We start from the raw sequence: 20568 nt of genomic DNA, 5'->3' as shown, positions 1-20568 counted from the left end.
CGTACAACTCTGAATCAGGCCCTGTGTGTGTAAAAATGTTTTCCATTCCGTTCTTTTTTGTATCCTTCATCTCCCAGCATGTTAAAAAGGTTTCAAGAATGCATATTTCTCATATGTCCTAGAGGATGCTGGGGTCACTTCAAGAACCATGGGGTATAGATGGGATCCGCAGGAGACATGGGCACTTTAAGACTTTCAAATGGTGTGACCTGGCTCCTCCCTCTATGCCCCTCCTCCAGACTCCAGTTTTGATCTTTGCCCAGGCAGACTGGATGCACACTGAGGAGCTCTACTGAGTTTCTCTGAAAAGACTTTGTTAGGTTTTTTATTTTCAGCGGGGCTGCTGGGAACAGTCTCCCTGCTTCGTGGGACTTAGGGGAGAGAAGTCAGACCTACTTCTAGTGAGTTTAAAGGCTCAGCTTCTTTGGCTACAGAACACCATTAGCTCCTGAGGGTTTGGAACACTAGGTACGCCTAGGGGTTCATTCCCAGAGCCCGCCGTCACCCCCCATGCAGAGCCAGAAGTCAGAAGACAGGTGAGTAGAAGAAGAAAAGAAGACTTCAGTGACGGCTTCTGAGGTACCGCACAGCAATCTAAAAGCACTACAGGTCTGGGCATTATATAACGGTTTTCAGAACTGAGATTGAGTGCTGGGTTGTGAGCTAGCAAACTACATCTGTGTCTCCCTGACTGACTTTACTGTGGGTCTGTCCCCTGTATGCCCGGTGTGTCGGTGGATGTTTGGTACACGTGTGTCGGCATGTCTGAGGCTGAGTGATCTTCCCACAAACGGCTGTGGGAGTGACCCTGTCGGCACCGCCGACTCCTGATGGGGCTTGGTAGTTGTGTCAACATGTCGGTGGCTGAATGTTTTTTACCAAGAGGAGAATATAGTAGGGACACAGTCGTGTGGGGGTGGCCCTGTCGGCACCACTAATATCTGACTGGGTAAAAATTGGCATGATAATGTGATGCATATCAGAAAGGCTCTGTGTGTGTGTATGTATGTATGTATGTGTGTGTGTGTGTATGTATATATATATATATATATATATATATATATATATATATATATATATATATATATATATATATATATATATATACATACATACATACATACATACATACATACATACATACATACATACATACATACACACACACACACAGAGCCTTTCTGATATGCATCACATTATCATGCCAATTTTTACCCAGTCAGATATTAGTGGTGCCGACAGGGCCACCCCCACACGACTGTGTCCCTACTATATTCTCCTCTTGGTAAAAAACATTCAGCCATATATATATAGTAACATAGTATCTAAGGTTGAAAAGAGACAATTGTCCATCGAGTTCAACCTATTTGTGGTCTCCTATGCACGATTATTTTGTAGAAAATTTGGACTGAAGTTGAAGACTGCCGTTACGTTTTACCCCTCTTTTTTATAATAACCATAGTGCGTGACTATTGCCACGTAACCCTGGATATCCTTCTCAATTAGGAATTTATCTAACCCATTCTTAAAGGTGTTGACTGAGTCTGCCATTACAACTCCCCCAGGCAGGGAATTCCAAACCCGTATCGTCCTTACCGTAAAAAAGCCTTTACGCCGTATTGTGCAGAATCTCCTCTCCTCCAACCTGAGCGAGTGTCCACGAGTTCTCTGTGTTGATCTAACCAAAAACAGGTCCTGCGCAAGATCTGTATAATGTCCCCTTATATATTTGTAAATGTTGATCATGTCCCCTCTTAATCTCCTCTTTCTCTGACGTCCTAGTGGATGCTGGGGACTCCGTAAGGACCATGGGGAATAGCGGCTCCGCAGGAGACTGGGCACAGCTAAGAAAGATTTAGGACTACCTGGTGTGCACTGGCTCCTCCCACTATGACCCTCCTCCAGACCTCAGTTAGAATCCTGTGCCCGGCTGAGCTGGATGCACACTAGGGGCTCTCCTGAGCTCCTAGAGAGAGAGTATATTTTAGGTTTTTTATTTTACAGTGAGATCTGCTGGCAACAGACTCACTGCAGCGAGGAACTAAGGGGAGAAGAAGCAAACCTACCTAACTGGTGGTAGCTTGGGCTTCTTAGGCTACTGGACACCATTAGCTCCAGAGGGATCGACCGCATGGAACCGGCCATTGATGTTCGGTCCCAGAGCCGCGCCGCCGGCCCCCTTACAGAGCCAGAAGCAAGAAGAGTCCGGAAAATCGGCGGCAGAAGACATCCGTCTTCACCAAGGTAGCGCACAGCACTGCAGCTGTGCGCCATTGCTCCTCATACACACTTCACACTCCGGTCACTGAGGGTGCAGGGCGCTGGGGGGGGGCGCCCTGAGCAGCAATAAAAACACCTTGGCTGGCAAATATATCACAATATATAGCCCCAGAGGCTATATGTGTGATAAATACCCCTGCCAGAATCCATTAAAAAGCGGGAGAAAAGTCAGCCGAAAAAGGGGCGGAGCTATCTCCCTCAGCACACTGGCGCCATTTCTCCCTCACAGCTCCGCTGGAAGGAAGCTCCCTGGCTCTCCCCTGCAGTCTACACTACAGAAAGGGTAAAAAAGAGAGGGGGGGCACTAAATTTAGGCGCAATATACATATAGCAGCTATAAGGGGATATAATTTAGTTAATCCCTGTATTATATAGCGCTCTGGTGTGTGCTGGCATACTCTCTCTCTGTCTCCCCAAAGGGCTTTGTGGGGTCCTGTCTTCTGTCAGAGCATTCCCTGTGTGTGTGCGGTGTGTCGGTACGGCTGTGTCGACATGTTTGATGAGGACACTTATGTGGAGGAGGAGCAGGTGCCTATAAATGTGTTGTCACCCCCTGCGGGGCAGACACCTGAGTGGATGGACTTGTGGAAGGAATTACGCGAAAGTGTCGACTCCTTACATAAAAAATTTGACGACATGCAAAATGCGGGGCAGCCGGCTTCTCAGCCCGTGCCTGCCCAGACGTCGCAAAGGCCATCAGGGGCTCTAAAACGCCCGCTACCTCAGATGGCAGACACAGATGTCGACACGGATACTGATACCAGTGTCGACGACGAAGAGACTAATGTAATGTCCAATAGGGCCACTCGTTATATGATTGAGGAAATGAAAAATGTTTTACACATTTCTGATGTGACCCCAGGTACCACAAAAAAGGGTATTATGTTTGGGAAGAAAAAACTACCAGTAGTTTTTCCCCCTTCTGAAGAATTAAATGAAGTGTGTGAAGTAGCGTGGGCTTCCCCCGATAAAAAATTGGTAATTTCTAAAAAGTTACTAATGGCGTACCCTTTCCCGCCAGAGGATAGGTCACGCTGGGAAACACCCCCTAGGGTGGATAAAGCGCTTACACGCTTATCAAAAAAGGTGGCACTACCGTCTCCGGATACGGCCGCCCTAAAGGAACCTGCTGATAGAAAGCAGGAGCATCTCCTGAAGGCTATTTATACGCACACTGGTATTATACTGAGACCAGCTATTGCTTCAGCATGGATGTGCAGTGCTGCAGCTGCGTGGTCGGATTCCCTGTCGGAAAACATTGACACCCTAGACAGGGACACTATATTGCTAAACATAGAGCATATTAAAGACGCTGTCTTATACATGAGAGATACACAGAGGGATATTTGCCGGCTGGCATCAAAAATAAGTGCACTGTCCATTTCTGCCAGGAGAGGTTTATGGACTCGGCAGTGGACAGGTGATGCAGATTCTAAAAGGCACATGGAAGTTTTGCCTTATAAGGGTGAGGAGTTGTTCGGGGATGGTCTTTCGGACCTAGTTTCCACAGCAACAGCTGGGAAGTCAGCATTTTTACCACATGTCCCCTCACAACCAAAGAAAGCACCGTATTATCAGGTACAGTCCTTTCGTCCCCAAAAGAACAAGCGGGGTAGAGGCGCGTCCTTTCTGCCCAGAGGCAGAGGTAGGGGAAAAAAGCTGCAGCATACAGCCAGTTCCCAGGAACAAAAGTCCTCCCCCGCTTCTTCTGCTAAGTCCGCCGCATGACGCTGGGGCTCAACAGGCGGAGCCAGGTACGGTGGGGGCCCGTCTCAAAAACTTCAGCAATCAGTGGGCTCACTCACAAGTAAATCCCTGGATCCTTCAAGTGGTATCTCAGGGGTACAGGCTGGAATTCGAGACATTTCCCCCCCGCCATTTCCTCAAATCTGCCTTGCCAACGACTCCCTCAGACAGGGAGGCTGTGATAGAGGCAATTCACAAGCTGTATTCCCAGCAGGTGATAATCAAGGTGCCCCTACTTCAACAAGGACGGGGTTACTATTCCACAATGTTTGTGGTACCGAAACCGGACGGTTCGGTGAGACCCATTTTAAATTTAAAATCCTTGAACACATATATAAAAAAATTCAAGTTCAAGATGGAATCGCTCAGGGCGGTTATTGCAAGCCTGGAAGAGGGGGATTACATGGTATCTCTGGACATCAAGGATGCTTACCTGCATGTCCCCATTTACCATCCTCACCAGGAGTACCTCAGATTTGTGGTACAGGATTGTCATTACCAATTCCAGACGTTGCCGTTCGGCCTGTCCACGGCACCGAGGGTATTTACCAAGGTAATGGCCGAAATGATGATACTCCTTCGAAAAAAGGGAGTTTTAATTATCCCATACTTGGACGATCTCCTGCTAAAGGCGAGGTCCAGAGAGCAGTTGTTGGTCGGCGTAGCGCTATATCAGGAGGTGCTACACCAGCACGGTTGGATTCTGAATATTCCAAAGTCACAGCTGGTTCCTGCGACACGTCTACTGTTCCTGGGGATGATTCTGGACACAGTCCAGAAAAAAGTGTTTCTCCCAGAGGAGAAAGCCAAGGAGCTGTCATCTCTAGTCAGAGGCCTCCTGAAACCGAAACAGGTGTCGGTGCATCACTGCACGCGAGTCCTGGGAAAAATGGTCGCTTCCTACGAAGCAATTCCATTCGGCAGGTTCCATGCCAGAACTTTTCAGTGGGACCTGTTGGACCAGTGGTCCGGATCGCATCTTCAAATGCATCGGTTGATAACCCTGTCTCCAAGGACCAGGGTGTCTCTGCTGTGGTGGCTGCAGAGTGCTCATCTCAAAGAGGGCCGCAGATTCGGCATACAGGACTGGGTCCTGGTGACCACGGATGCCAGCCTTCGAGGCTGGGGGGCAGTCACACGGGGAAGAAACTTCCAATGACTTTGGTCAAGTCAGGAGACTTCCCTACACATAAATGTTCTGGAACTAAGGACCATTTACAATGCCCTAAGTCAGGCAAAGCCCCTGCTTCAAAACCAGCCGGTTCTGATCCAGTCAGACAACATCACGGCAGTCGCCCATGTAAACCGACAGGGCGGCACAAGAAGCAGGACGGCGATGGCAGAAGCCACAAGGATTCTCCGATGGGCAGAAAATCACGTGTTAGCACTGTCAGCAGTGTTCATTCCGGGAGTGGACAACTGGGAAGCAGACTTCCTCAGCAGGCACGACCTCCACCCGGGAGAGTGGGGACTTCATCCAGAAGTCTTCCAAATGATTGTAAACCGTTGGGAAAGGCCACAGGTCGACATGATGGCGTCCCGCCTAAACAAAAAGCTACAAAAGTATTGCGCCAGGTCAAGAGACCCGCAGGCGATAGCTGTGGACGCTCTAGTGACACCGTGGGTGTACCGGTCGGTTTATGTGTTCCCTCCTCTTCCTCTCATACTCATGGTACTGAGGATAATACGGAGAAGAGGAGTACTCATTGTTCCGGATTGGCCAAGAAGAGCTTGGTACCCGGAACTTCAAGAAATGATCTCAGAGGACCCATGGCCTCTACCGCTCAGACAAGACCTGCTGCTGCAGGGGCCCTGTCTGTTCCAAGACTTACCGCGGCTGCGTTTGACGGCATGGCGGTTGAACACCGGATCCTGAAGGAAAAGGGCATTCCGGAGGAAGTCATTCCTACGCTGATTGAGGCTAGGAAAGAAGTAACCGCAAACCATTATCACCACATATGGCGAAAATATGTTGCGTGGTGTGAGGCCAAGAAGGCCCCAACGGAGGAATTTCAGCTGGGTCGATTTCTGCACTTCCTACAGTCAGGGGTGACTATGGGCCTAAAACTGGGTTCCATTAAGGTCCAGATTTCGTCTCTGTCGATTTTCTTCCAAAAAGAACTGGCTTCACTACCTGAAGTTCAGACATTTGTCAAGGGAGTGCTCCATATTCAGCCTCCTTTTGTGCCTCCAGTGGCACCGTGGGACCTCAACGTGGTGTTGGGTTTCCTAAAGTCACATTGGTTTGAGCCACTTAAAACCGTGGATTTAAAATATCTCACGTGGAAAGTGGTCATGCTTTTGGCCTTGGCTTCGGCTAGGCGTGTGTCGGAATTGGCGGCTTTATCATGTAAAAGACCCTATTTGATTTTCCATATGGATAGGGCAGAATTGTGGACTCGTCCCCAGTTTCTTCCTAAGGTGGTATCAGCTTTTTACTTGAACCAACCTATCGTGGTGCCTGCGGCTACCAGGGACTTGGAGGACTCCAAGTTACTGGACGTAGTCAGGGCCTTGAAAATTTATGTTTCCAGGACGGCTGGAGTCAGAAAGACTGACTCGCTATTTATCCTGTATGCACCCAACAAGCTGGGTGCTCCTGCTTCGAAGCAGACTATTGCTCGCTGGATTTGTAGCACAATTCAGCTTGCGCATTCTACGGCTGGCCTGCCGCAGCCTAAATCGGTAAAAGCCCATTCCACGAGGAAGGTGGGCTCTTCTTGGGCGGCTGCCCGAGGGGTCTCGGCTTTATAAATTTGCCGAGCTGCTACTTGGTCAGGGGCAAACACGTTTGCAAAATTCTACAAATTTGATACCCTGGCTGAGGAGGACCTTGAGTTCTCTCATTCGGTGCTGCAGAGTCATCCGCACTCTCCCACCCGTTTGGGAGCTTTGGTATAATCCCCATGGTCCTTACGGAGTCCCCAGCATCCACTAGGACGTCAGAGAAAATAAGATTTTACTCACCGGTAAATCTATTTATCGTAGTCCGTAGTGGATTCTGGGCGCCCATCCCAAGTGCGGACTGTCTGCAATACTTGTATATAGTTATTGTTACCTAGTGGGAGGAGCCAGTGCACACCAGGTAGTCCTAAATCTTTCTTAGCTGTGCCCAGTCTCCTGCGGAGCCGCTATTTTCCATGGTCCTTACGGAGTCCCCAGCATCCACTACGGACTACGAGAAATAGATTTACCGGTAAGTAAAATCTTATTTTTCCAGTGTAAACATGCCTAGACTTGCAAGCCTTTCCTCGTATTCCAGCGTCTCCATACCCTTAATTAGTTTGGTCGCCCGCCTTTGAACCTTTTCTAGCTCCAGGATATCCTTTTTGTAGTAAGGTGCCCAGAATTGTACACAGTATTCAAGGTGTGGCCTCACAAGTGATTTATATAACGGGAGTATAATACTCTCGTCCCTAGCATCAATTCCCCGTTTTATGCATGCTAATATCTTATTAGCCTTCTTTGCTGCAGTCCTACTTTGGGTACTACTGCTTAGTTTGCTATCTATGAGGACACCTAAGTCCTTTTCCAGTACAGAATCCCCTAATTTTACCCCATTTATTAGGTAGGTGTTATTTTTGTTCTTGTTACCACAGTGCATTACCTTACACTTGTCTGTATTGAAGCGCATTCTCCATTTCGCTGCCCAAGCTTCTAATTTAACTAAGTCGTTCTGAAGCGACTCAGCATCCCCCTCCGCATTTATAACTTTACACAATTTGGTATCATCTGCAAAAATTGACACCATGCTCTCTAGACCTTCTATTAGGTCGTTAATGAAAATATTGAACAATAGCGGTCCTAATACTGAGCCTTGCGGCACACCACTTAGCACTTCAGTCCAAGTTGAAAAAGATCCATTAACCACAACGCGCTGCTCCCTATTATCTAACCAGTTTTTGACCCAAGTGCATATTGTGCTTCCTAGCCCTGATTCTTGTAGCTTGTAGATAAGTCTCATGTGTGGTACAGTGTCGAATGCTTTGGCAAAATCTAAAAAGATTACATCCACCTCTTTACCTTGATCTAGGTTTGCGCTTACTGTTTCATAAAAGCCAAGTAAATTGGTTTGACAGGATCTGTCCTTCATAAACCCATGTTGATTCCTTTTAATGACCTTATTGACTTCAAGGAACTTCTAAATACTATCTCTTAGAATACCTTCCAATACTTTACCCACTATAGATGTAAGACTAACTGGTCTTTAATTACCTGGTTCAGCTTTACTTCCCTTTTTGAATATAGGCACTACTTCCGCCATACGCCAGTCTTTGGGAACCATACCTGATATTACTGAATCCTTAAAGATCAAAAATAGCGGTTTTGCAAGTTCAGAGTGAAGCTCCATTAGAACCCTTGGGTGAATACCATCGGGACCTGGTGACTTATTAATCTTTAAATGTTTTAATCGGTTACAGACTACTTCCTCGCATAAATAAGTACTGTTCCTTCTAGGCTGTTTCTGCAGGGTGCTGCACCCTGCCCATTTTTGAAATGTGAATAAGCACCCTGCCCTTTTTCAGTGCACCCTGCAGGACTATAAATCGCCCCCTTGTATACAGAATGCAACAGTCAGAGTGCATGTTACAATGTTGTCGTCTACTCCTTGCCCACCTCTGAAATTGGAACACAATTTCTATCCTTAGCCAACTGAATGGCAGAGGAGGCACTGTAAATAACACAGCACTCTGATAAAGAGGGAAAGAACTGCTTACAGTATTTCCCTAGTAGAACAGACTTATTTTTTCCCTGTATATTTTAACCCATTGTTTAACTTTTTTGTTTTATAACACATACGGATTATAACTACTACAGCACTGGAAAAGACATTTATAATTATCTACTTATGTATATGCTACAGACGATCTTTCAAGAAGAATGGACATATACAGTATGTTCCTCAGTACAGATGTTAGGTGTCTTATATGTATGCATGGGTATATGATTTACTAAGGGCAAAATGTATGTACAAAAACTATAAACATATGCGCTATGCTTTGTGTGCAAAGCGTCATATCAAAAATGTGCCCTTCAAAATAAAAATGTGCCCTCTTCAATGCTCAGCACCCTGCCCTAAAAAAATCCTAGAGTGAATATATATATATATATATATATATATATATATATATACTGCTCAAAAACATAAAGGGAACACTAAAATAACACATCCTAGATCTGAATGAATGAAATATTCTTATTAAATACTTTGTTCTTTACATAGTTGAATGTGCTGACGACAAAAGCACACAAAAAATTATCAATGGAAATCAAATTTATTAACCCATGGAGGTCTGGATTTGGAGTCACACTCAAAATTAAAGTGGAAAAACACACTACAGGCTGATACAACTTTGATGTAATGTCATTAAAACAAGTCAAAATGAGGCTCAGTAGTGTGTGTGGCCTCCACGTACCTGTATGGCCTCCCTACAATCCACACAAGTGGCTCAGGTAGTGCAGCTCATCCAGGATGGCACATCAATGCGAGCTGTGGCAAGAAGGTTTGCTGTGTCTGTCAGCGTAGTGTCCAGAGCATGGAGGCGCTACCAGGAGACAGGCCAGTACATCAGGAGACGTGGAGGAGGCCGTAGGAGGGCAACAACCCAGCAGCAGGACCGCTACCTCCGCCTTTGTGCAAGGAGGAACAGGAGGAGCACTGCCAGAGCCCTGCAAAATTACCTCCAGCAAGCCACAAATGTGCATGTGTCTACTCAAACGATCAGAAACAGACTCCATGAGGGTGGTATGAGGGCCCGACGTCCACAGGTGGGGGTTGTGCTTACAGCCCAACACCATGCAGGACGTTTGGCATTTGCCAGAGAACACCAAGATTGTCAAATTCGCCACTGGCGCCCTGTGCGCTTCACAGATGAAAGCAGGTTCTCACTGAGCACATGTGACAGAGTCTGGAGATGCCAAGGAGAATGTTCTGCTGCCTGCAACATCCTCCAGCATGACCGGTTTGGCAGTGGGTCAGTAATGGTGTGGGGTGGCATTTCTTTGGGGGGCCGCACAGCCCTCCATGTGCTCGCCAGAGGTAGCCTGACTGCCATTAGGTACCGAGATGAGATCCTCAGACCCCTTGTGAGACCATATGCTGGTGCGGTTGGCCCTGGGTTCCTCCTAATGCAAGACAATGCTAGACCTCATATGGCTGGAGTGTGTCAGCAGTTCCTGCAAGACGAAGGCATTGATGCTATGGACTGGCCCGCCCATTCCCCAGACCTGAATCCAATTGAGCACATCTGGGACATCATGTCTCGCTCCATCCACCAACGCCACGTTGCACACAGACTGTCCAGGAGTTGGCGTATGCTTTAGTCCAGGTCTGGGAGGAGATCCCTCAGGAGACCATCCGCCACCTCATCAGGAGCATGCCCAGGCATTGTAGGGAGGTCATACAGGCACGTGGAGGCCACACACACTACTGAGCCTCATTTTGACTTGTTTTAAAGACATTACATCAAAGTTGGATCAGCCTGTAGTATGTTTTTCCACTTTAATTTTGAGTGTGACTCCAAATCCAGACCTCCATGGGTTAATAAATTTGATTTCCATAGATAATTTTTGTGTGATGTTGTTGTCGGCACATTCAACTATGTAAAGAACAAAGTATTTAATAAGAATATTTCATTCACTCAGATCTAGGATGTGTTATTTTAGTGTTGCCTTTATTTTTTTGAGATATTTATATATATATATATATATATATATATATATATATATATATATATAATATAGTAAGGTTGCAAAAATCTGTGTCACAGACATAGAAATGTCTATGGAGTTTCATAGCTATATTTCCCTCAGACCCCTGGGGGTCGCAAAAAAGATTATTTTGCCCAGTTATTACTCCCTGATATCGACACGGATACTGTTTCCTATGTCGACCATAATGTTTCCTGATTAGATCCATAAAAGCATTCAGTATATGATTAGTGCAAATTAAGGACGTATTAACGTCACTGAGGACCCTGTTGTTACTGACAAAGGGGTCTATATGTGGGAATATATATATATATATATATATATATATATATATATATATATATATATATATATATATATATATAATAATGAAAGCTAAGGTAACATTCCTCCTTCTCATGTGCTGAGCGCTCTGTGTGAGAAAGTCTAGGTCAGCCCTGACAAGATGGTTTCAAATCCTCAAGTTGATTCCGATTGTTTATTCTTTTCCCGCCGCGGACAGAATAAAGTGGGAGTCACCCCCTGTTCGGCACTTGGCCCTGTCACAAACAGCGGATCGTATGCAGGAAGATACGTTATTTTCTGGTTATGTGTCCACGCGTACGTTGGATAGACCTGCCATTACATGCGCATGGGGGAGTAGTAGTATTCAAAATATTGGTCGGATGCCTTGTCATCCAATACAGATATCCTCCTTACGTTGGGTCATATCAAGAACACTGCAGCATACTTTCGTGCGACTGCAAGGGATATAGGACTATTGGGTTCACAGGCCAATTCCATGGCGGTCTCGGTTAGGAGGGCGTTGTGAATTCACCAATGCAATGCTAATGCTGACTTCGAGAAGAAATAGAGTCTCTGCCCTATGAAGGTGAAGCCTGGTTTGGTGACGGCCTAGTTAATTTGATCTCGACAGCTGCCGCTGGTAGGTCTACCTTCTTGCCCTATGTTCCCTCACAACGGATGATGACGCATCATTGTCGGATGCAGTCATCTCAGCCCAATAGATACAGATCCCCTTTTTCTTTGTAGATAGCGGAGGGAGAAAAGGGAAGAGGTTCGCAACCTCTTCAAGATCACAGGAACAGACATCATCCTCTGTTCTGCCACATCCACCGCATCACGCTGGGACTCTCTTGCGGGAGTCCACATCGGTGGGGTCACGTCTAAAAACTCTTCAGTCACTCCTGGAACGGACCTGGATCCATGGGTTTTACGAATAGTGTTCCAAGGGTACATACTGGAGTTTCCAGACGTTTCCCCTCACCAATTTTTCAAATTAGAGATTCTCCTCCGGACGGAGAGGTAGTATGCAACACAATACTAAGGTTGTATTCGTATCAGGTCATTGACCTGGTTTTCTCCTGTCACAACAGGGAGAACGTTTTTATTCAAGCCTCTTCGTGGTCCCGAAACCAGACTGCTCGGTCTGACCAATCCTAAATCTGAAATCCCTCATTTTCTACTTAAAGAAATTAAAATCCAAGATGGAATCTCTCAGGGCAGTGATCTCCAATCTAAAAAAATAAAAAATTCCATAAAGAACCTCCGCATTATGCTTGCCTGAGGTTTGCAATTCAGGGGTGTTATTACCAATTTCAGACGTTGCCGTGGGTCTGTCCACAGCTCCAAGGATTTGCACCAGGGTGATGGTGGTAATGATGCTTCTCCGTCGCTAGTAAGGAGTCACAGTTATCCCGTACTGGGACGGTCCCCTGATAACGGCGAGTTCAAGGAACCAGTTGGTGCAAAACGCTGCACTCTCCCTGACCGTTCTTCAACAACAGTTAGCTCCTGAACTTGCCAGAATCACTGTTGGTCCCGACGACGCGGTTGTCTGTTTTGGGAATAATACTAGATACAGAACTACGAGGAAAATGCTCTGGAGATCCAGAATCTGGTCAAACAAATTCCGAGACCAGCAAGAGTGTAATTTCATCAATACATTTGGTTGCTGGAAAAGATGGTTGCGGCCTACGAGGTCACTCAATTTGGCAGGTTCCATGCCAGGGTGTTCCAGAGGGACCTGTTGGAGAAGGGGTCCGGTTCCCACCTACACTTACACCGGAGGATAATCCTGTCTTCCAAGACCAGAATCTCACTCCTGTGGTGGCTGTGCAGTTCTCCCCTCCTAGAGGGGCGTAGGGTCGGGAACCAGGACTGGATCCTAGTGACCACGGATGCAAGCCTCCGAGGCTGTGAGGCAGTCACTGAAGAGGAAAACTTCCAAGGAAGATGGTCAAGTTAGGAAACTGATCATCACATTAACGGTCTAGAATTATGGGCCGTTTACAGCGATTTTCTACAACGAAAAACAGAACAGCAATGGCAGAAGCCACAAGGATTTTCCGCTGGGCAGAAAAACATACAAGCGTTTTGTCAGTAATGTTCATTCCAGGAGTGGACGACTGGGAAGCCGACTTCCTCAGCAGATGATCTCCTTCCAGGAGAGGTGAGACCTTTTCCAAGTAGTCTTCGAAGACATGTCATTGGGATTTCTTCAAGAGTTCCAGGTCAAGGGACCTCAAACAGGAACAGTGAAGGCACTGGTGACACCGTGGGTGTTTTCAGTCGGTGTATATGTATGTATGTATGTGTGTGTGTGTGTGTGTGTGTGTGTGTGTGTGTATATATATATATGTGTGTGTGTATGTATATATATATATATATATATATATATATATATATATATATATATATATATATATATATATATATATATATATATTCCCTACATTTTCTCTCATTCCAAAAGTTATGGGTTCATAAAAAGGAAATTCAGGCGAGTCTCATGGTCCCAGACTGGCCAAGGAGAGCTTGGTATCCAGATCTCAGGAATTACTCCTAAGAGATCCCTGGCCTTTTCCTTTGCGCGAGGACCTGTGGCGGCAGGGGCCATGCGTGTATTAGGACTTACCGCGACTGCGTTTGACGACATGGCGGTTGAGCACCAGATCTTAGTCCGTAAGGGTATTCCCACGGAAGTAGTTCCCACACTTATTCGGATTAGAAAAGGGGGTAACGGCTACACATTACTACCGTTTTGGGGAAAATAAGTTTCTTGGTGTGAATCCAAGAAGACGCCTACGGTAGAGTTTCAGCAATCAAAATTGGCCTTATCGGTTTTCTTTCAGAATCAATTGGACTCCCTTTCAGAAGTTCAGACTGTCGTGAAGGGAGTGTTGCACATCCAACTGTTAGGCGCCGAGGGTCCGCCCGTCAGTGCGGCCCGGCGCCTAGCAACTAGGGACGCCGCAGGCACACAGCCGCCGGCTCCCTAGCAACGCTAGACGCCGGGCGCACGGAGCCGCTCAGACCATAGCAACGGGGACGCCACTGTCGGACCGCGTTCCCCGTTGCTAGGTCTAGATAATGAGTTCATTTGTATCCTGGCCGTGCAGCATGCAGCTGCACGGCATGATGTTTATTACCCTGTCTGGATCCTGATTGGAGGGTTCCCAAATAAAGGCACTCTCAGGACTTCTTACAGACGCCGGTGATAGCTTCCTGTTTGCTGAGTCTGTTACAGAGAGTTTCCAGTCCTGCTCAATCCGGTTGTTCCTGTCCTCAGTGATCCAGTACTCGGAATTTGTCATCTATTCCTGGAGTCCGACCGAGCACCTTTTAACATCCTGTGGTGTTCGTGAGTCACGGCGTAGCCGTGTGTTGCGGCCTGACCGCTTACTATTTATTATTTAGTTTCTTTGTGTTCCGGAGTTTTTGCGGAGGATTCCGCTCCCACAGATCCACTCTGGTATCCAGCGGTGCTGGATAGGAGTAACGGATCAGGGGATCTTTTGGTTGTCCTTTTCCCTGGCGGTTTGTCCGCACATACTTTTGGTTAAGTTAGATAGCTTGTAACCCCTGGCCTGGTTGCTTAGTCAGAGGGCCCCTTGTTATCACCCTGTCTCGGATTTCCCTTTGTCTCCCATTAAGACCTGAGGGGGCATCGGGGTTGGGCAGACATAATCCGCCCTTCGAACGCGGCTGCCATGGGCTCAAGCAACCATAGTCTCGCAGGGGATTTCTGACAACACGGGCGAGACAACGGAGTTAGGGCGCCAGGGGTTACTAGGCTTTCCTGCTCCCGTAACCAGCATATCTTTCCAGTACCCAGACCTCTGCCATAAGATCTCCTCTGGTCTGGAGTACGGGAATCATAACACCAACCTCCTTTTGTGCCCCAGTGGCACCAGGGGATCTTAATGGGGTGTTGCAGTTCCTTCAGTTACATTGGTTCGAACTTTTACGTAAGGCGGGGTGAAACTCCTCACTGGTAGAGTGGTCGTCAGGTTGGCCTTGGCATACACAAGGCGAGTGTCTAAGTTAGCGGTCTGGCCTCACAAGAGGCTTTATTTGATCTTCCATGAAGATAGAGCAGAGTTGGAAACTTGTCAATAATTTCTACCGAAGGTGGTTTCTTCTTTCCACATATACCAACCTACGGTGGTGCCTGTGGCTATGGACGCCTTCGCTGAATCGAAGTCTCTGCATGTGGTCATAGTTTTTAAAAACGTATGGCGCCAGGACGGCTCCGTTTAGGAACACAGTCTCTGTTTGTCCTGTTTGCTGTCAGCAAGATTGGGTGTCCTGCTTCCAAGCAGACCGTTGTGCGTTGGATCTGTGGTACGATTCAGCATGCTCATCTCACGGCAGGATTGCCGTTACCGAAATAGGTAGGGGCCCATTCTACTAGAGAGGTGGGCTCGTCCGGGGCGGTTGACCGGGGAGTCTCGGCAGTGCAACTTTGCCGAGCAGCTATTTAGCAAAAAATTGGGCTATGTCTTACAGTTTTAATACCTTGGCCGAGGTTGACCTCACGTTTGGTCATTCGGTACTGCAGAGTCGTCCGCACTCTCCCGCCCATTCTAGAGCTTTGGTATAACACCATGGTTCTTGAAGTGACCCCAGCATCCTCTAGGACGTATGAGAAAATAGGATTTTAATACCTACCAGTAAATCCTTTTCTCTTAGTCCGTAGAGGATGCTGGGCGCCCGTCCCAGTGCGTACTATATCTGCAGTGATTATTTGTGGTTACACACATGTTGTGTTACGTTTCTTGTCAGCCAGGTGCTGCAATTGTTCTTGCCGTTGGCTTGTGTTCTGTTGAATGCCACGTTCTGCGGCATACTTGAGGTGTGAGCTGGTAAGATGCTCACCGTGGTTTAATAATAAATCCTTTCCTCGAAATGTACGTCTCCCTGTGCACAGTTCCTTAAACTGGAGTCTGGAGGAGGGGCATAGAGGGAGGAGCCAGGTCACACCATTTGAAAGTCTTAAAGTGCCCATGTCTCCTGCGGATCCCGTCTATACCCCATGGTTCTTGAAGTGACCCCAGCATCCTCTACAGACTAAGAGAAAAGGATATACCGGTAGGTATTAAAATCCTATTTTAACATTTTATTTGAACACCCATTTGCAAGCAGCCTAAGGGGCAATGCAATTACCCGTGGGTAAAATGGGGGGAGGCGGTCAAGATCCCGCTGGACGGGATCCCGCGGTCGAAATACCGACGCCGGAATCCCGACCAGCACAATCCCGACATATTCTCCCTCCGTGGGTGTCCACAACACCCATAGAGGGAGAATATAATAGTGTGTCGAGCGTAGCAAAGCACCGTGCCCGCAGCGTGGCGAGGCAGCATGGCGAGCAAAGCGAGCCCGCAAGGGGCTGCGTTCCGCTCGCCACCCCTGTCGGGATTGTGTGGTCGGGATTCCGGCGTCGGTATTTCGACCGCCGGGATCCCATCCAGCGGGATTTAGTACTGATCCCAAAATGGGAGGTAGCCTCTGGCTTTAACACCCGGGGCTATTCAGTTGTACTCCTGATTTTTCCTAATAGCCGTGTTAGCACTCATTAACTGAAAAGTTCACGGATTCGTGCGTTAACAGGGTCGTGGCACCTGTTAACCCGCAACTTATCAGGGATCTTTTTCGACCTTCTGAGGCAGGTGAAAAACAATCCCCGATAACTCTGGGGGATCAATTTGCCCACGGTAATCTACACGACAAATTGAATTCTGCCCTAAATCTTCAGTTCGATCAGCTGCGATGGAATGGAAGTGTTTCCATTGCATACCTCTACTGTGTACATATTACAATTCAACTTTTTGATTTAAGTTTGTGCCATTACATTTATCGTGAACTTCATAAAGCAGCAAAAATCACTAAATGAGTACTGTGAAAGTGCTTAGAGAAAAAAAAGTTTTATTTAACTTTACTTTTGTAAGGCGTTTTAATACCACTGTTACAGAAAACATCCAATTTCTGTTCACCGTTCATGTATGGGTAAATCCAAATTATTATTAATCCAAATAACCTCATGTTCCATGTTTGAACATCTGTTTTGACACACTTCCCATTATAAAGTTAGACTGGAACAGCCACTAGAATCCCTATTCCCTGGTGTGTGTGATGTGTTTGATTTTGTATTATGTTTGTTTTTGGCAGTGTTGTATCTTCATTTCCTGTTGCAGTATTTAAGTACTGTATTTCATTATCTTGTTGACTTTGATCTATGGGGCTTTTTAGTAATTGCCTGCAATTCTGGACCGTTTCCATTTATTTTGAAATTAGATTCACCAAACCTTTAGTTAATAATGTAATCTAAAAGTATACAAGGAAGACTTTCATGAAATTATGTTTGAGCACGTCTGTCAACATCTATAGAAGCAGTATACGTAGTAAATTGGTATTCGCAATTTAAACCTATTAAGGAGCATCTTGAAAAGGTCCCAGTTTAAGCTCATCAGTGCAGAAAATCTTAAGTACAGGTATATCTAATAATTGCTAAATACAGAAATACATGATTTTAACTAAATATGGCAAAAGTACACTTCGTCACTATAGACAGTTGTGAATACATTTATATAGGAGCTTATTTTATTTTTACATGCCCATATGTCTCTTATATGAAAGAGGGTGTATTTTTAACATGAGAAAACTGTGCCTAACAATATGCTATCTTTCCTTATGTTTAGATTATGCAGAACTACTTGGGGACATTGTTCCATATACAACAAAAGGCACCCGCCAGGATTTTCTTATAGAAATCTCTACATGCGCCTTGATGAAGGAAGTCTAACCTTTAATGCTAACCCACATGAGGTAAGAGAAGGATTCTTTTATTTCAGGAATTTTTTTTGCACGTGTTACATAGCAGCACCAAAATGCAGAACATTGGTGCAGATGTATTAAGCCTGGAGAAGTGATAAAGCAGTGATATGTGCAAGGTAATAACGCACCAGCCAATCAGCTGGAATATGTAAATTGACAGTTTGGAGCTGACTTAACACCTTGCACTTATCACTGCTTTATCACTTCTCCAGGCTTAATACATCTGTCCCATCGTATTGTTCAAATTTCCAGTAGCAATGGTCTGTATTACAGAAGTGAAAGTTATTTCTTCTTTCTGTAATGCAGTTTTCTTGCATCAAGACAAACGCAGTCTCATCTGAAGCTTTTGCATATGTGTGATCATAAACTTGGGTTTGCTTCTTGTAATGCTATGTGGCCTCCCATTTGCATCACAGTAAGAAAATAATTCAAAGCTGGTCATACACAGTCAGATTCTGGCACATGGGCTGATGGGATCCTCTTTACAATTTCACCATGCGCATGTTTAGTTTGTTTGCAAGGTGACTGCACACACAGGCAGTTAGTGGTTATTTGGCAACTGGATATCCGACCGTGATAGATATAGCATTGTTTGCAGCCGGAAATAAGTCTACCAGACCAATGCTGGAGAGCAGTGTTCATTTGGTACAAAACACAGCTGCCAGAATGTTAACCAACCAGCCCCGTTCTAGCCACATAACGCCCATCCTCTACTCCCTTCACTGGCTGCCTGTAAGATGGCGAATCATCTTCAAGATTGGCTTACTGAGGGGGACATGTACTAAGCAGTGATAAAAGTGGAGAAGTGAGCCAGTGGAGAAGTTGACCATGGCAACCAATCAGTTGCTCTGTATACTTTTATAGTATGCAAATTTTAAATGTTACGTCAATGCTGATTGGTTGCCATGGTCAACTTCTCCACTGGCTCACTTCTCCACTTGTATCACTGCTTAGTACATGTCCCACTTAGTTTCAAAGCACTACATGACCAGGGCCCAAGGTACCTAAAGCAGCTTCTGATTCCTTACTGTCCCACTCGATTACTGCGATCTGTAGATGAAGGACTTTTAGCAGTACCTAGAATCTCCCGTAATTCATCTGGTGGTCGAGCTTTTAGTCATGCAGCTCCGTCTCTATGGAACTCACTTCCCCGCACAGTGCGAGAGGCCCCAACTGTAGAATACTTCAAAAGTAGACTCAAGACTTTCCTGTTTACTCAGGCATTTCCATAATGTCCCTTTAGTATCTACATGCTTCTGTATTTTATGAAAAGCTGTTCTGTAGTTCATTGTTTTCTGTACTATATTATGCTATGTATCTGTTAAGCGTCTTGAATCCTACTGGAGAAAGAGCTCTATATAAATATTATTTATTATTATTATTTAAATCCAATGTACTGCACCTGTATGATCTTCTTGTTCATCACCTGATGATGTCACCTATATACATGGATAAGCAAAGTATAATGTGTTTGCTTGGCCAGGAAACAACCAAAATGGTTCTTTTATAACAACAGTCCTTCCATGACAACTGATATAGATATATCTAGACATATATCTAGACATATATATAGATATATATGTGTGTGTGTTTGTGTGTATGTATCTTGTACTTGGTGTATAAACATCACTCGTAGAAAGGTACGTAATCCCCTTACCCTCCCTCCCCGCAGCCTAAACCTTACCCTCCCCCACGCGCAGCCTAACCCTAAACCTCTGTGCTGTTGCCTAACCCTAACCCCGCCTCCCTGCAACCTAACCATAACAATTCCTTGGTTGGGATACCAGCGCCGGTATTGTAATCCATGACCCGGGGGTCATTATTACAGTCAGTGTCGGGATTTCCGAACGCTGGGATCCTGACCGCATCCCATTAATACAGCTGATTACACAGCTATAGAACAGAAAAACGTTTTTGTAAATGAAGTGTAAGAAACCTTTTTATGACAAATTTCTGTGGTCTTCTTTTTTTTATTTTTTTTATTTTTTTTTTATTTCAGGGAATTGAATATTTTTTATCCAGGGGTATACTAGACGACTCACCAAAAGAAATAGCAAAGTTTATCTTTTATACCAGAACGCTCAACTGGAAAAACCTGAGGATATATCTTGATGAAAGGTAAGTGCAGTCTCTAAGTGTTCTTAGTATTTGGTTTCCTTTGTTCTAAGTAGTTCTTTTTAGTAGTGAACTTTTGTTTAAAATAGATTACATTTCGTGTCCAGTGTTTCTTTAACTCCTTAACTGCTAATGATGAGTGGGACGCATCTTAGTTGCTGTCTCTTAGACCCAGTATATGCTGGAGGAACAGTAAAGCCGTAAAACGATGTCCTTTCACATGAAACACCGCAGACATTTTTTAAAGCCAGGAAATAGTTAAAGAAAGCATTAATGTGTGAACCATGAGAAGTTATTTTCTTGTGTCATCAGAGAACACCCTTGCACTCCAGAACTTTAAGGCCCATACACACTTGACGATGCACACATCGTTAACGACCGTCGTTAACGACTTCCCTTGAACTTCCCTTGAACAGCTGAGCAAACGACATGAGCATACACACTACCAACGACCAAAGACGAAAGACCAAAGGCCAAAGACCATAGACCATTCATCGTTGAAGCATCCAAGCTGAACAGTTTATTAAAATAATGAGCTGGGAACAGGGCTGGTGAACAGTGGCTTGGTCGTTGGTCGTTGGTCTTTCACACCATACACAT

The 20568-nt window shown here is 45.6% G+C and overlaps 1 protein-coding gene across 4 annotated transcripts in view; it reads left to right on the top strand.

Annotated features, from left to right (window-relative positions):
* FBXO8 (F-box protein 8) overlaps positions 1–20568 on the top strand; it is a 131256-nt gene that overhangs the window by 96682 nt on the left and 14006 nt on the right. For all 4 annotated transcript variants that reach the window (XM_063920641.1, XM_063920642.1, XM_063920644.1 and 1 more), the window contains exons 3-4: positions 17718–17844; positions 19853–19971. In XM_063920641.1, coding sequence (XP_063776711.1) covers positions 17718–17844; positions 19853–19971 — 246 coding nt within the window. The remainder of the gene's footprint in view (positions 1–17717; positions 17845–19852; positions 19972–20568) is intronic.

The sequence above is a fragment of the Pseudophryne corroboree genome, chromosome 1, assembly GCF_028390025.1.
Source record: "Pseudophryne corroboree isolate aPseCor3 chromosome 1, aPseCor3.hap2, whole genome shotgun sequence".
NCBI classification, from domain to species: Eukaryota; Metazoa; Chordata; class Amphibia; order Anura; family Myobatrachidae; genus Pseudophryne; species Pseudophryne corroboree.
Note: the sequence above shows the minus strand (reverse complement) of the source record. Positions and strands in the feature narration are given on the sequence as shown.